This window comes from Lygodium microphyllum, chromosome 8, assembly GCF_053477565.2.
Source record: "Lygodium microphyllum isolate KBCC chromosome 8, Lygodium_microphyllum_v1.1.10, whole genome shotgun sequence".
Taxonomy (NCBI): Eukaryota; Viridiplantae; Streptophyta; class Polypodiopsida; order Schizaeales; family Lygodiaceae; genus Lygodium; species Lygodium microphyllum.
In genome coordinates, this window is record NC_141142.1 from 155,107,862 (window position 1) to 155,122,947 (window position 15,086).

General features: G+C 42.2%; 1 protein-coding gene across 3 annotated transcripts; it reads right to left on the reverse strand.

Annotated features, from left to right (window-relative positions):
* Nucleotides 1-455: 455 nt before the first annotated feature.
* Nucleotides 456-14,162, reverse strand: ACA8 (autoinhibited Ca2+ -ATPase). Of its 3 annotated transcripts, none has more exons than XM_087683732.1 (4): nucleotides 13,941-14,162; nucleotides 13,552-13,830; nucleotides 13,283-13,402; nucleotides 456-4,502 (listed from the first exon to the last, which is right to left on the reverse strand). In XM_087683732.1, exons 3-4 carry the CDS (start codon nucleotides 13,341-13,343, stop codon nucleotides 1,375-1,377), a joined length of 3,189 nt encoding a protein of 1,062 aa, XP_087539858.1. In that variant the 5' UTR covers nucleotides 13,344-13,402; nucleotides 13,552-13,830; nucleotides 13,941-14,162; the 3' UTR covers nucleotides 456-1,374. The 3 variants fall into 3 exon arrangements, with proteins under 3 accessions (XP_087539858.1, XP_087539856.1, XP_087539857.1); XM_087683730.1 differs by having other exon boundaries at nucleotides 13,936-14,162; XM_087683731.1 differs by having other exon boundaries at nucleotides 13,283-13,414; nucleotides 13,936-14,162.
* Between the last annotated feature and the right edge of the window lie 924 nt (nucleotides 14,163-15,086).

Below are 15,086 nucleotides of genomic sequence, written 5' to 3' on the forward strand. Positions count from 1 at the left end.
CACCCCCGCCTTTGATGGCATCAATGCTACATGCCCCATTGGCAGTCTGCTCGAGAGCATTAGAGCCTTGCATGCAACCAAGCAGCCACATAAAGATTGGCAGCTGTCATGTTGGTTAAGGCTTACCGTTTGCTTACGTTGTGTCCTCTTCCTTTCAAGTGGTCTACCGATAATAGCAGTCTCAGTCCTATATCCCTCGTTTTCACAAAATTCCAATCATATCATGCAAGTATGATGCAGATACTGGCATTTCGGGATATGGAATGTGGATTTTTTGGGGCTTTATTCATCGTTGATGATTCATACAGACAAATGACGTTACCCTTGCAGTGGTTTTCGTCAAGGCATTCAATGGCAGATCTCTGGGGTTGATAAACAAGTGAACCGAGGAAATTTCAAACCATAATTTTATAGAGACTTTAGAAAATAAGGCGCATTTTCAAACTTTTCCAGTAAATTGAGGCCATTTTGGCCTTCCTTCACTTCTCTTTACAAACAGCTATGCTTTCAATCAAACCAAACCGAAATACCCACTTGTAAGAATAAGGCATTATGGGCCTCGCAAGACCAAAAAGTTCATCAAACATTTGTGAAGTCTCATACTTCACTGAAGAACCATTTGAATCTCCAACAAACATCAGAGGATTGAAGGATCATATACACATCAACTAAGGTCCCTCCGCACAAAATTCGTCTACTAAACCAAATTCACTCGTAAGTTGTGCCAATTACTTCACCGGGCAAGAAGAGCACAGTGCCTAGATCAAAGCAAACCTTTCTCTTACGGCAGGAATCCGAAGCTCTTGCATACAAAGGCCAGTAACAAGACTAACATCTATCACGTTATTATGGCAATATCAAGCTTTACCAATGTCCTTGCCCCAATCCATGGTAAGATTCACTTTAAGTGGCAGTCTTGCAAGGTCAATCTGTTTACCCGCAGAATAGGTAGGGTGTGGGTATAAGATTTCCATGCTAAGGTACACTAAGATGCTGCAACAAATAGCCGCCAACATCACAAGCAGCAAATCAGTACGCCCAGAAGAGCAAACAAAAACTGGCCAAATTAACAAAAGATAAGCATGATATAGCCAAGTTCTGTCAATTGCTAAATATTTACAGGACAAAATTCCCAACTGCAGTACTCCAAAACTGTATGCTGACCATCTAGAGACATCCTTGGAGCTGCCCCACCATAGCTGTTGATTAAAATCCATCAGAAGAAATGTACGTTCCCACAAATACACATGGTTGCAGAGTAGCACACATACATAGTTATAGAATCTTGTCTTTTGAATTGGAGTTCCCAAAATATACATATGATTCTTTAGCTCACATAAACATTGGCCGTCTGAGATAGCTTGTCTACAATGACTACCCGGGCCCTTTGCAGCAAGGCCTGAATTTAGTGTTGAACAAGGGCTTTTTCGGGAGAGGAATAAATTTCCCAACCAAAGCAATTGGCCAGCTCAGGAAACCAATCATAATGCAGATCAGCCACTGCTGCCAGCTGATCTTAACAGTTGATGCGAATCTATTCAAAAACTCAACAATTATAAAATGAAGGATACTTGTGCCAGAAAGGATTGCCAAAAAGAGATGATTTTTAAATAGCCCCTTGAATATGTTCTTCTCTTCAGGCTTTCTGGCATTTACTTCGTTGAACAACTGACACAGCACAAACGAATTGAAGATCATCGTATTTTTGACAGCAGTTGCATGTGGACCTTCTAATTTCAGCAGTTGCTTGCCTCTGAACTGAAGTGTCAGCAATATCACTATTTGATAACAAGCCTGCAATAGGAGGTTCCTCCCCATAACATTTGAGATCAAAGGTTCTTTCCGACCAACAGGTGGCCTCTCCAGAAGGTCATCGGTGGGGGGCTCGGTGGCCAAAGCCAGTGCTGCAAGGGTATCCATGATAAGGTTCACCCACAATAACTGAACAGCAGTCAAGGGCACATCTCCATTGGTCACAGCAGCTATAAAGTTGATGGTCAGAGCTGCCACATTCACAGTCAGTTGAAACTGAATAAACTTTTGAATGTTGACATATATAGAGCGACCCCAGCACACCACTTTCACCACAGATGCAAAATTATCATCAAGAATAATGATGTCAGAACTCTCCTTTGCAACTTCTGTGCCTTCGATTCCCATAGCAAGACCTATATCAGCTTCACGAAGTGCCGGGGCATCATTGGTTCCATCACCTGTCACAGCCACAACCTCGCCCATTTCTCTCAGAGTGCGTACCATTAACAGCTTATCAGATGGAGCTGAACGTGCCATGACAGCTATTCTTGGCAGATGATCTCGTCTTTCTTGGTCGCTGTAGTTACGAAACTCAACTCCCTCAATAGCAATGCCATCGTCATTCTTAAGGATACCACACTCCATAGCAATAGCCTTGGCTGTAACAATGTTGTCGCCTGTTACCATGCGAACTGTCACCCCAGCTTGCTGACACCGTTGCACTGCTTCAAAGACACCAGGCCGGCAGGGATCCTTGATTCCTACGATTGCAAGCAAAGTTAAATTACCTTCAGGAATCTTCCAGGCTTCTAGCTGCTCGCCACTTGGCACCTCTGAAGCATCCAATTCCCGGTAGGCAAATGCTATGCAACGCAAGCTCTCAGCAGCCATGCTTTCTATCACATTCAGCAAACTCTTATTTGCGGTGGCATCTTCATTAAGGTGAATTACATTATTAGCTCCCCAGGCATAGTCACACTCTCCTAAGACTATCTCCGCAGCTCCTTTCCAATGCACATGTACCTTCTCGTTTCCAGCAGTTCTTACAGCTACTCCGGCCTGCTTCTTAACTGAGTTGAATGCCTCAACTTGTATGACGCCAGGCTGGGATCTGACAGCTTCATAGTCCACACCAATCTTTAGCCCCCAGGATAGGACAGCCTTTTCCGTTGGGGAGCCCGTTATCTCTGGCTCACCTCCTCCTTCAGGAACAAAGACGCTGGCAGTGGTGTTTAGCCCGACACCCTCTTTTATCAAATTGTGGAGTTCCTTATGTAGACCCTGGAAGCCTTCAATAGGGTCCTTGAAATCACCAGCAGCCCAAGCCTTCACAACAGTCATTTGATTTAGTGTCAGTGTGCCAGTTTTGTCTGTGCAGATACAAGTTGCGCTGCCCATGGTTTCACAGGCAGATAATCGCCTCACCAGAGCCCTATCAACCATCATCTTCTTCATGGCATATGCCAAGGACAATGTGACTGCTAAAGGGAGCCCCTCGGGCACAGCTACAACCACAATGGTAACAGCAATGGCAAAAATATCCACTACACTATTCACTGCAGTGCCTACTGAAGTATGCCCTCTTCTGAATTTCCCTGACTGGTTTGACCCTTCCCTGCGCCCCACAAAATAGAAGACAAGCAAGACAACAAAAACAACAGCTGCTACACCAAGCCCAATCTGACCAACAAATGTAGCAACCCCATTTAGACGGACTTGTAGGGGAGTTTCCTCCCCTGTGTCTTCACCGAGCTCTGCCATAAGCAAACCCCATTCAGTTTTCATTCCCACACTTGTGACTAACATTCTACCATATCCATCAGCCACCTTGCAACCAGATAGAAGAAAGGGTGTCCTGTGCGTGATGTAAACCGGATCAGCTTCACCTGTCATACTTGACTCGTCTAAACATAACGCATGTCCATCTATAAACACACCATCGGCTGGCACTTGATCTCCAATGCCCAGAACGACTACATCACCTACCACAATATCAAAGATCGAATTTTGCACCCTTCTACCTCCCCTGATTACATGAACTGGAATATTTCGTTTCTCATCATTCAGGGTACGGAACTGCAGTGCTTGCCTGTAATCACTGATTGATGTAACAAGGACCACCAAGATAACAGCAAACGCTATACTAGCACCATCGTACCAACCCTCCTGGAAGCCATGGCTTTTAATGCCGAAAACCAGGGAAAGCAGTGCACAAAACATCAATATTACAAGTGTAGGATCTTTGCAAGCATCCAAAAAGAAGCTGAAAAAGCTTCTAGGAGATTGCCGAGGGTACGTATTGGAGCCGAAAACTTCCCGCCGTTTCTCAATTTCTGCTGGTTGGTCATCAATACCCCTCTCTAAGCTTGTGTTCAGATGTTCAGCCAGGCCTTTGACGCCACCTAGATTTTGGAGTTCATCCAGATTCTTCTCCTGGGTTAAAGCCGCCAGACTCTCAGGAGTTATCGTATAATCTTTCGGGCCGCTTTTGAGGACACTTTGGAAGCGCTTGATGGCTCGAACAGCATGTGTGCCTGTTCTGAGCCGCTGAAGCCGCTGAAGCCGCTTCAATCGTTCCACATCTGCTGTGTACCTGAACCTCCGTGCTGCATTCAGCACTAAAGTGGCTCTCTTCCACCTCTGCAGGCTTGTTGGGGGTGGATTCTTGTGTGGGATATCAAACACATCATCCTTGCTTTCCGATGCGCTTTCATACTGATCATCTGGGAGGGAGCTTCTGGTGGAATCTTCACATTACAATAAATAATAACAATGAGCATTACAATCCAAGCAAACACTCCAACGCTGCGTGAGTAAAACATAACATATAGACACTCAACTGCACAGATGAAAAAAATGTATCTAAATTAAAGGAATACTAGTCCAACAGATAAATATGCGTCACTTCAAATACAGCAGTTTGTAATCCCTCATAAGAAACATATAAACAAGTATGCATCGTTTCAAACACACATTTGCACGTAACTTCGAATAAAGCAGTTCAACAAGGTTACTTGGACAAGACTAACACGAGAAATTGAATGACATGACACATAACTTTACATAAACCATACAACATCGTCCTGATAGCTTCCAAAAGTGGCACACAAGCAAAGAGCCAATGTACTACTTATTGGTCAGAGTGCAAGCTCACACCCTTAATAATCGACTTACTAATGTCGAAAGCCAGCCTACGAGGCTAATGCAAGATTCACTGCCGGTGGGAAAACATTCGGGAAACAGGACAATCCGACGTAGCTTTTTTCAAGTCCCAAATACTAAATAAACCCAGTCTTTGCACACACGAAGATTTTTCTCAGAAAGAGACTGGACCAAAAACAACACACTGACTGTTGTGCCTATAATGAAGGACCCTATATGAACACTGTGCCAGCCGTGGAACTTGCAACTCGAGGCCTCCCTAAGGTAGATGAATCTCATGCTAGATGCATGCTCGATTGCTGACATGCTGTCATGATGCTGGATACCCTAGTGTGAGTGCTCCCTACTAACAGAGTGGCTGCTATTGCCACTTTCGGCTGCAACAGTGCTGTCGTGACAACGGATGGTGACACTGTTTACAAATCTGTCACTGCAATAAATGCAGGCGCGATGAAGCCAGTTTATAAGCAACAAATGCAATTTTAAATGCAGGCAGAATATTCTTGAGCGCAAGCAGGGAATACAAGAGAGAATGAAATCGTGAATGCACATTGCAATCAGAAAATGGCAAGCAAGACATCCGAAAACATTGAACATCAGGACACTTCCCAAATGTCACCCGTATCACAGAGGTTATATGGTACCCCAGCTCACTGAGAATGGGGAAGTTGAGAACCACTTTGATGCTTACAAGATAATGCAGTTTATAATTAGTGCCAAAATAAACGGCACAAAAAGTAAGACAGAGAGGGACACATATATGACACCATGGATCCTTAAAAACCAACACACACATGATGCAAAAAATATCAGTAATATGCTAAATGACTTGCGTGCTGCCTCAGGGAGGAGTGCATGCCTTATGGTGCAAAAAGCTTAATATAATGAAAACCTCTGCGTGCAAAAAACTGGACAATGCACTTTGATGACATTAAATCATGGAAAAACGCATGCCAAACAAGGCTACCACAATTTGTGAGCTCCAAGAGACCCAGCAGCTAGCAAGGAACATCTAGAGGCACAAGAAAGGACTGTAGCACCCGCCCTTGCTGATGAAAGCAAAGAGTTGAAACACATGTAGAAAAGGTGCCCAAGCCCAGATAGACAGGAAAGATGACAAAATGGATTGAGGTTGCAAAGAAGAGGGAAGTTGCACCTATCCAAAAGTAAAGTGATAAGCGATGCCTTGGAAGAAGCTAGGAGGCCCATAAGGCTCGGGTGTCGGGAAGGGAGAAAAACGGACGGATGATGCTGAAACTACTTGTTGCAAAGATAGGGCCATCTGATGTAGAGTAGGCAAAAACTTGACCAAAACAATTGCGATGATCATAAACTATAATAATATGGACAAAGAAGAGCTTTTCTTTCTAAGAGAGATACTGAGAGGTCAGAAAATATGTCCTAGTGAGGAACTTACACCAGCACCAACGGCACGTCGAAAGAACATACCTACGAAAGAACATACCTACGGTGTAAATGACCAATCCTAGCATAGGTGATATTAGAATGCATTGAGAGAGACCATTCACCCAAATAAATAGCTAGTCATGCAATATATGAGGGGCCAACACATGTCAAAGGCTACATCAAACTAACATGTTAAAAGTTCATTTGTGACATCAAACTAACATGCCAAACAATTTATTTTGTTCATTTGTATGTTGATTTTGTGTCCCTCTAAAGTAACATTAAAAATATCAACATTAGAAATTCTTCTAACATTTTTTTAGCTTGAATCTAAATAAAATATAGGTATATTATACCTAGGCTAATTCTTTGTACACATCTCTCTCTCTCTCTCTCTCTCTCTCTCTCTCTCTCTCTCTCTCTACTTACCTTGACTAATATTTCCACACTCCTCAATATGGATCCAAGTATGCATATCCTTTTCATTACTCCTACTTCAATACTGTCAAGGGACCCACCATGTTAATTACTCCCATATATCCCACTAACATATCTCCTTTATTAACTAACCTTACATGAACCTTAATAATTCTCTTTCTATATTAACCTTAATTGACTAACCCTACTAACTCCTTTCTCCCAACCCAATTATCAATATTGCAATTAGCCTAAATACTAATATACTCTATTTCGCCTTGCCTTCTCATCATTTGCCTTGTAGGCATTAGGCACACACAGAGAGAGAGAGAGAGAGAGACCCTCCTCCCCCCTCATTATATGACATAGTAGCCTGCTACTAGCCACCATTGGTCTCCACCACTCTCGCTGATTGTTAGCGCTGCCTTGCCAATTGTCAACCAATTCCCAGCTTAGATTTTCATGTAGAGAGAGAGAGAGAGAGAGAGAGTCAATCCTTGCTAATGCTCCTCCCTGCAAATCATGGGACTCATCCACCAAGACACACACGCGCACACACAGAGTTGATGCTCCTCTCCCCATCCTACTCCCTGCTGTCCAAATCAGCGACTGGACGAGAGAGAGAAAGAGAGAGAGGGGGTGAACCTAGAAAAAAGGCATTCGACCTCTCCCTCTTCCTTCTTTCTTCTTCTTCTTCTTCACCTTCTAGAAGAAAAAGAAAGAAGACGATGAAGACATGCTTTGTGTAACATTTATGTAGTTGCTCCTCCCAAACGCTTATCTTCACTTGCAATAGCATCAAAGTTTCTAATTTTGGTGTCTTCTCAACAGATAAGCAAGGGTTTCTTAGTGCTTTGGATGTCAAACTTGTGTAAGTGTGTGGAGCATGACATCAAGCCTACTCTTTGCTCTTTCCTCCAAAAATATGAAGGCCATGTTTGCTTGGGACATGGAAAATGATATGTAGCTTTTCTTCAAGATAATCTCTCAGTACAGCATCTATAGCAAGTGTTCATGGTGGCTCTACAACCAAATATGATAATAAATATATACATATATTTACGTAAACATATAAACATACATGTGTGTATGTGTATGCGTGTGTATTATGTGTATTAATAATTAATCTTTCATGCATGTGTGTGTGTGTGTGTGTGTGAATAAATATACATATATTTACGTTAAGATACACAAACATATATGTATTATGTATACTAATATTATATATAAATACGATAATAAATATATGCATATATTTACATGTTGCAACATCATTATACACATATGATATTTAAATAATAATATGCTTATAATGCATACATTTATTTATTTGCTTGCATACATACACATGACCCAATGGGTCACACATCACCTTAGCAACCCAATGGGTCACATACCAATCGTTTCACTAATAAACAGATACAACACCTAAAGTTTGCTAGAAAGCCAAGAAAGGTGTGGATCTCTCCATCTCCCCTACCATTTTTTTTATATTGCCCTTCTTTCTTTGAAGACTCTCTCAGTCATTTCGTTATGCCTACAGGGCAAATGCGGGAGGGAAAACACCATCTTCTTTCTTTCTACACTCTCTCTCTCACTTTTGCATTTCGCTCTATAACAAAGGTTGTGCCTACGAGATAGACACTGATGGGTGTTTGCAGCTAGCAAGCCTAGAACTGACACGTGACTATCAGAAACGCATTCACAAGGAGGTCTGGAGTGTGGACACGTGCCCCTCTCCCCCCAAAGCTTCTAATAATAATAGTAATAGATGCTAGAGAAAAAGTATTAATCTTTTGTGAGTATGAGTTCTTTTGTTGCTACCTTACTTTTGCTTGCTTCATGAAGGCACTGTTGAGGTAAAATATGCATTACTTGCTGATTAGCCACTTAAACAACCCCCAAAACACACTAAAAAAGCTCTTTTAGAGTAAAACCCTAAAACGAGGAGCGGTTCAAGAGAGTTCAATGGAAACCCTAAAATGGGAAGCAATTCGAGAGAGTTTAGTGGAAACCCTAATTTTTGGGACACCCTTCCACATCTATAAATAGACAGTGTGCCCCCATTCAACTATCATCCTTGTTTGCAGGTTACACCAGCCCACACACCCTCTGCTGCTGTTGGCGCCCAATTTCCAGCCTGCAGCCCACCTCCCTCTGCTGTCCAGCCATCATCGATTGCAGCCACATTATCTTCAGCATGTCCGTTGTTGTAGGCGACAGCTCTCAGCTGCTGGCGACTGCTCCAGACTATCCCAGACTGATGTTCAGCCTGCTGTCCATCATCTCCAAGGTCAGCCAGACTGCGTTTTCAACATTGCAGGCCCTGACACTCTCAGACACTGTTTCAACCTGCTGTTTACAACAGACTGTGCACAGTTTCCACCCTCCGATCGGTGGTATGCCATTCACTATTCAGCACTCCTACACTCCGATTGGTGGTCAACTGTTGAATAACAATCATCCATGTGAGCACACGTGTGCGTACCAATCTACATTAAATAAGGGGCAAAGTTACAAGTGAGTCCATTGATCTATATATCAAGTCCCACAGTCGATGAGCTTATTAGAGCAAAGATTGGAGCACCACCTATGGTCACAGAGCCATTATTTCAATCAGTAAATTGCTTACTAAGACTATCTGAGCTTCCTAGATATAGAATATTATAGACATATATGATTGGCATTGACTTCCTCCAAACAGTTAGTGGAGAGTGGGGATACACATTGTTGGTATGCAGAGATGCAATCATAGTTCAGAACACACGGATTAGAGATGGATGCACTCCTACACCAATACCGTATACTTTGGATAGCCCCTACTTAGATCTCACTTATACAGAGCAAAACTGAATTATCAGGTCAGATATTGTGAAGATTGATACATATTGTACATGGGTGCACCCCCTAGAGCCCCTTGGTACAAAGATGGCACAATATCAGCACCGTCGATAGAGAGATTAATTGTTAAGCTAGCATACATGGACATCCATCTCTCCCATGGGATACATAGTGCTATTGGATAGATATGGATATCATTACACTAGCTTGGGATTGAGACACAAAGGTATACACACGTCTAAAAATGCACATATCTACCAATTATGCCACTATGAAGTTGAGTCTAAGGAGCACTTTATTTGCAAATGTGCTATAATTTATTAGATCGAAGGGAGATTTCATTGTCTTTTCCGAGAGGGATTTGGACCTCTCGTAGGGTTGATGGAGTACAAGGATCAAAGAAGCCTTAGGCTGTTCTTTTTGGAGCTCCGGATATAGAGAGAAGCTTTGAGAAGTGGAACAAAGATAGAACAAAGTGAGTGAGCTAGCATGTTCTTACAAATTACTTTAGCATTAGCTCTAGAGCTAGCTCATTACATGCTCATTGCTGCCATTATAGTGGTGCCAACAGACCATCCAAAAGTCTGAGGGGTCATGGTAGACTAAGCAACCACACTCTATACAATAGGGGGCCCACCATCCCATCACCATACTCAACATCCTTATCTTAAATAGATTCAAGCCATCATTGCTTGCTATCAAAGTCAAGTACCTCCCCTTAGGGGACTCCATGACTTAAAACCACCCCATGATAGTATTTTTGCCTTTAGGAGGATACATTCTTCCAGAGAGTCATATTTGATCAAGGTGGGATCTTGTAGATCAACTAAAGGATCATCAAGAGATCATTTTGTATATGGTGGTAGCCTATACTTACAATCATCATAGTTAGTTGCTTTTCATTTTCATTGTTGTTGTCAAGTTGAGATCACATGGTCAAAGGAACTCATTATTTTGTCTCATAGGCCATTTTGGCTTTTTGGAGATATAAATACATATTTTTTTCTCTCTCAAAGTAGAATTCCATCTGCCACAATTGTTACTCTTTTGTCTTAGGCTCTGGCTATGAAATTTCAACCACAATGGCCATTGGTCCAATCTCTCAAGCTCCATACTAATCGTATTTTGCCTATTATTACTCAACTAGACATCAAAATTCTCTCTCTCTCTCTCTCTCTCTCTCTCTCTCTCTCTCTCTCTCTCTCTCTCTCTCTCTCTCTCTCTCTCTCCGTCCGTAAAAGGTAATTGTATTAATTACAAAAAAAGGTAAAAGTTTACATGATTACAAGATACACAATGGCTCTAAGCCATCACGTGCTCTCTCTCTCTCTCTCTCTCTCTCTCTCTCTCTCTCTCTCTCTCTCTCTCTCTCTCTCTCTCTCTCTCTCTCTCTCTCTCGTGGTACCATATTAGTAAGCCACTTGTTTTATCAACCTACATACCTTGGTACCCAGTACAAATCTCCCTATTTTTATTCCTCTTACAATCATACAACTTCATATTTCATGATTGCAAAAGGGCCCCCTCTTCCTTGGAGTTAACTTTGGTGATAACATTACAAATAGCTTCATTTGTTGCTTTTGCATCGCTCAGGCTATAAAAAAATATTGAGGTAGCTTCTCTGTCATAAGACCTTCACCTTGATGCCACTGAGCAAGAGCATGAACATAATGGAGTATCAAGTTTCTCACTTCAAGCAAGCCTAAGATTGGGGATGAGTGATCTCCACTAGGCAACACATGAAGACCATCAAGCAACATAGTAACTTATTGCCATGTGACAGGTGCCTTGGGTAGCATTTGAGTGTTCCAAAATTCTACATTGCAATCACCTTCTAACTTAGGATCTTCATAGAAGACCAATATCTATTATTCTTGAATCTTAGCACCAATATCCCATTGCAAATTTCCCTTTCTAATGTTTGAAAAGAAATAAGTAGTAGGGAATTGGAACACGGTGATTGTTCCACATAGACCCTTCTAAAGAACATGATTCATGACTTCACATCAATTTGGTAAAGGACCATTTTGTGATGGACAGCCAAGCTATGACGATATTAATGGTAGTCATCTAATCTATCGGTGCAAATATTTGTGCGTAGTCAAACTCAAGCTTCTCATAGATCAATTCCCAACAAGCGTTTTGTGCTTATCCAAGATCCCATGGCAAACCGACACCAATCATCTTACTTCAAGAAAGATGCAAAACAAACTTCTAGCTCTAATTACACTCAACCAACCCTCTAGCGTAGAGCACACTTGTGCTCCATCCGAGCCTCCTTTATACAACTAGACCCCTTGTCTTTCATAATCCTATGCAAAGGTATAGTTTAGCCTAAGGGAACCAACTCGCTATTGGAAGCCTTGTTGATATTGTAAACTCATTAACTTTTTAAGACCATCTCAATGGAGCTTGGGAAATGAGTAAAATCTCCTTGACAAGAGTCTTGAATCAAAGTGAAACTGGGAAGGACAATTGTTGAATAGGCTCATTGGCTTTTTGCTTCTCTTGATCACTTGTATCATGCAAGCTCAACTCTCTCTCCTAAAATCCATCTGCCCCCTGAAGTTCTAGCATGATTGCATTTCACTGCTATGGCTTTGGCATAACCGTGGCATATCTAATGTACAAGGTGGAAGCTACAATGAAGGTGGGGTGGGAAGCTTTCCTTTAGCAGAATAGGAAGCAAAGGTGGAACATTCAATGCAAGAAGGGTTCATGACTCTTCGCAAGCACCACTTGTCAATGAAAAATGAACACGAGTGCAAATATCATGGTCCTAATTCTAGTATGAGCTCTGATCGACAAGGGCCACAATTTAACATAAGCTAATAAGCTTTAGGAATGTTACTTCATGGATACATAAATGGTGCACAACAAAAAGAACTCCAATATTTAGACTATCCAAGGTGTGTGGTTGAGTGTCTCCTAGTTTGTGATGATTCTTTGCATTTGCTCCTAGGTGTAACACAAGGCTGTGCTCTAAGGACTGCCACAACCCTGGAGGCATAATGGGTGGCTACTAGCAATAGACAACCAAGCAAGTAAGACTTCAAGGAAGCTAGCAAGCACAAGGCGAAAGAAGAATAGGAGTGGCTAATGGGCCTAGCAAGTAAGGCGAGACCCTTCGTGGCCTGTCTATTTGCAAAGAGTTTGTGGCAGCACCAAGAAGTAAACATCGGATTCAACCACGTGGCCATTCCGAATTCAATCTTTCGAAGTAAGCAAAGCACCTTCGGATCAAATAGAGCATCGCCACATCGGGCAAATGCATGATAAGCACAATGTAGTGATCATTGGTTTTTGCATGAATCGATTTTTCTTCGTGGAGGTTGCGCGACTCTCTCTCTCTCTCACATATCGACAACCACAAGGGCACATATAGCTTTTCTCACAGCAACTGCCTTCATATTTCGTAATCGCTGAACATTTTTGAAGACTATATCATTAAAGGTTTGCAAAGAACTTCCTACCAAACTTTTTTTTTTTGAAGACTATACCCACTAAATGTTTGCAAATGAGTTCCTCGATGAGGTTCAGTGTCAAACTTAGGAGCATCTAGCTTCGTTTACGCCGATTGCCTTCACATTCCAGTAACCACTAAATATTTTTGAAGACCCTACCGATTAAAAGTTTTCAACTGCCCTATCGATTGAAAGTTTGAGATTCAGGCTGAAATTTTCGAAATCGAGATTCTAACCTGCACGGAAAGAGTTGAAAGAGTTCTTGGTGGAGTGGAAGGAGGGGTTCATGTTCATCATCTGGGAGGCTGCTTCTGAAATGCCAAGGACGCTTCAAGCATTCATAAGAGGGCGCAGATCTGCAGCGAAAACTTTTAAAAGCAGATGAAGTAGGTGCTCTATGAGCGCGTTACCGTCAGGTGCAAAAAAGAAGAACCTTCCTGGTTTTTGTCTATTTATGTACAGGTTAACTCAAAGGAAAGTAAACGCGGCATTACCAAATTCTTACCTAACTCTGCTTATTTTTATGCGTTACTTCAAGGACAAATCGTTATTTTTTCCGCTTCCTCCGGGGCCTTTATGCTGTGGAAGGAGGGCAGAAGTTTCCTCTAGCTATGATCAACCAATAAGAGTCCCGCAGGTCCCATGATAAACGCGTTTCTTGCGACGTGCGACTCGGGAACACAGGACTGCATCATATGTTCCTTCCGGAGCTCTTTCTTGACGTCGTCGGCAAAGCGCACAGGCTAGCGTCCTGGTCCAGGAAAACGGCATCTCTTGTCACCACCTGCACACATGGACGGAAAGATCAAGGGCTTGACAATGACGAAGGAAAGGAACACGAAAAGAAAAGAAGAAATGGCTGATTCTCTTTCCCACAGAATGTCTGTACCATGCCTGTCTTTCGCACACATGGCTGTCATTGTCACAGACAAGATAGAGGTTTTGATATCCGCGGACCGCAGAGGTTCACAGAGGCCTGATGAATAAGCGGCTTAGAGCACAGCGAAAGGGCAAGAGGCTTGCAGCAGCAGCAACACATCTGGCTACCTGGGACTCATCACTACCTAGCAGTGGCTTCGCAATGTCGAATAACCGACAGACTTTTGAACCTTAAGGCTCGTAAATCGTTATATAAAGACACAAGTGACAACAGCCAAGTTTTGGCTATGATCCATTCACATACGTGGAACGGTGGACATACATAAAAAACAGTGTGAAAGGGCGGTTACACATTGCCCCGGTGGTGAACTATACCAATTAGTGTACTAAGTGAAAATCATCGATTTAAATCTTTTTTCATATTGCCGCCCAAATTGTTCTCCCATCTACCTCTACTACTAGACCCATTCCTTCCTCAAGGAGACATTTTAGTGCCCTTGCTCCAAGTTTGGGGTCGCCGATCCCTAGTTGAGCAAAAGGTTGCAGTCGCATTGATGTATCTTTGCAAGTGGATTCCTTCTATTGTGTACACTACGACTTGAATTTCTACAGTATTTTCCTAATGATTATCTACTATTTTTTATCATTTTCTTATGCAGGAAATCTATGGTTGAATTATGAGTATTTAGGTAGATTTTCGTATTGGTTGTTATTCTTATGTTTGCTATGGTAGAACATGCCAATGCACTTGGTGATCCTACTTGATTCATGCTACAACATACTCATGATTTAGGCATCAAGCTTGGAAGGAAGAAATTTGCAAGAGTAGCATGCAAAAGCGCATGACTGTAATGGTTATTCATTATGCGACTTGAAATGGAAGAGTTTAAGATGAAGTTGCAATCCCATACTTGTAGGGTTGTGCTTGATAGTGGAATGTTATTGGTAGAAGAGATACAATAACAACAAAGAGGAGTGCAATCTACTAAGAACCAATAGGGTGGTATCAAATAGGCAAGGGGCCTCTTGCATTGGTTGAGGCTCTTGAAGTGTTGAGTCTGAGAAGACATGATTCATGAAGAAAGAAGGGTATTTCTAGTCTTGATGTGACTAGAAAGGTTATTTGGGAGCATATTTCTTCAGTGAGGAGAAAGGATGAAA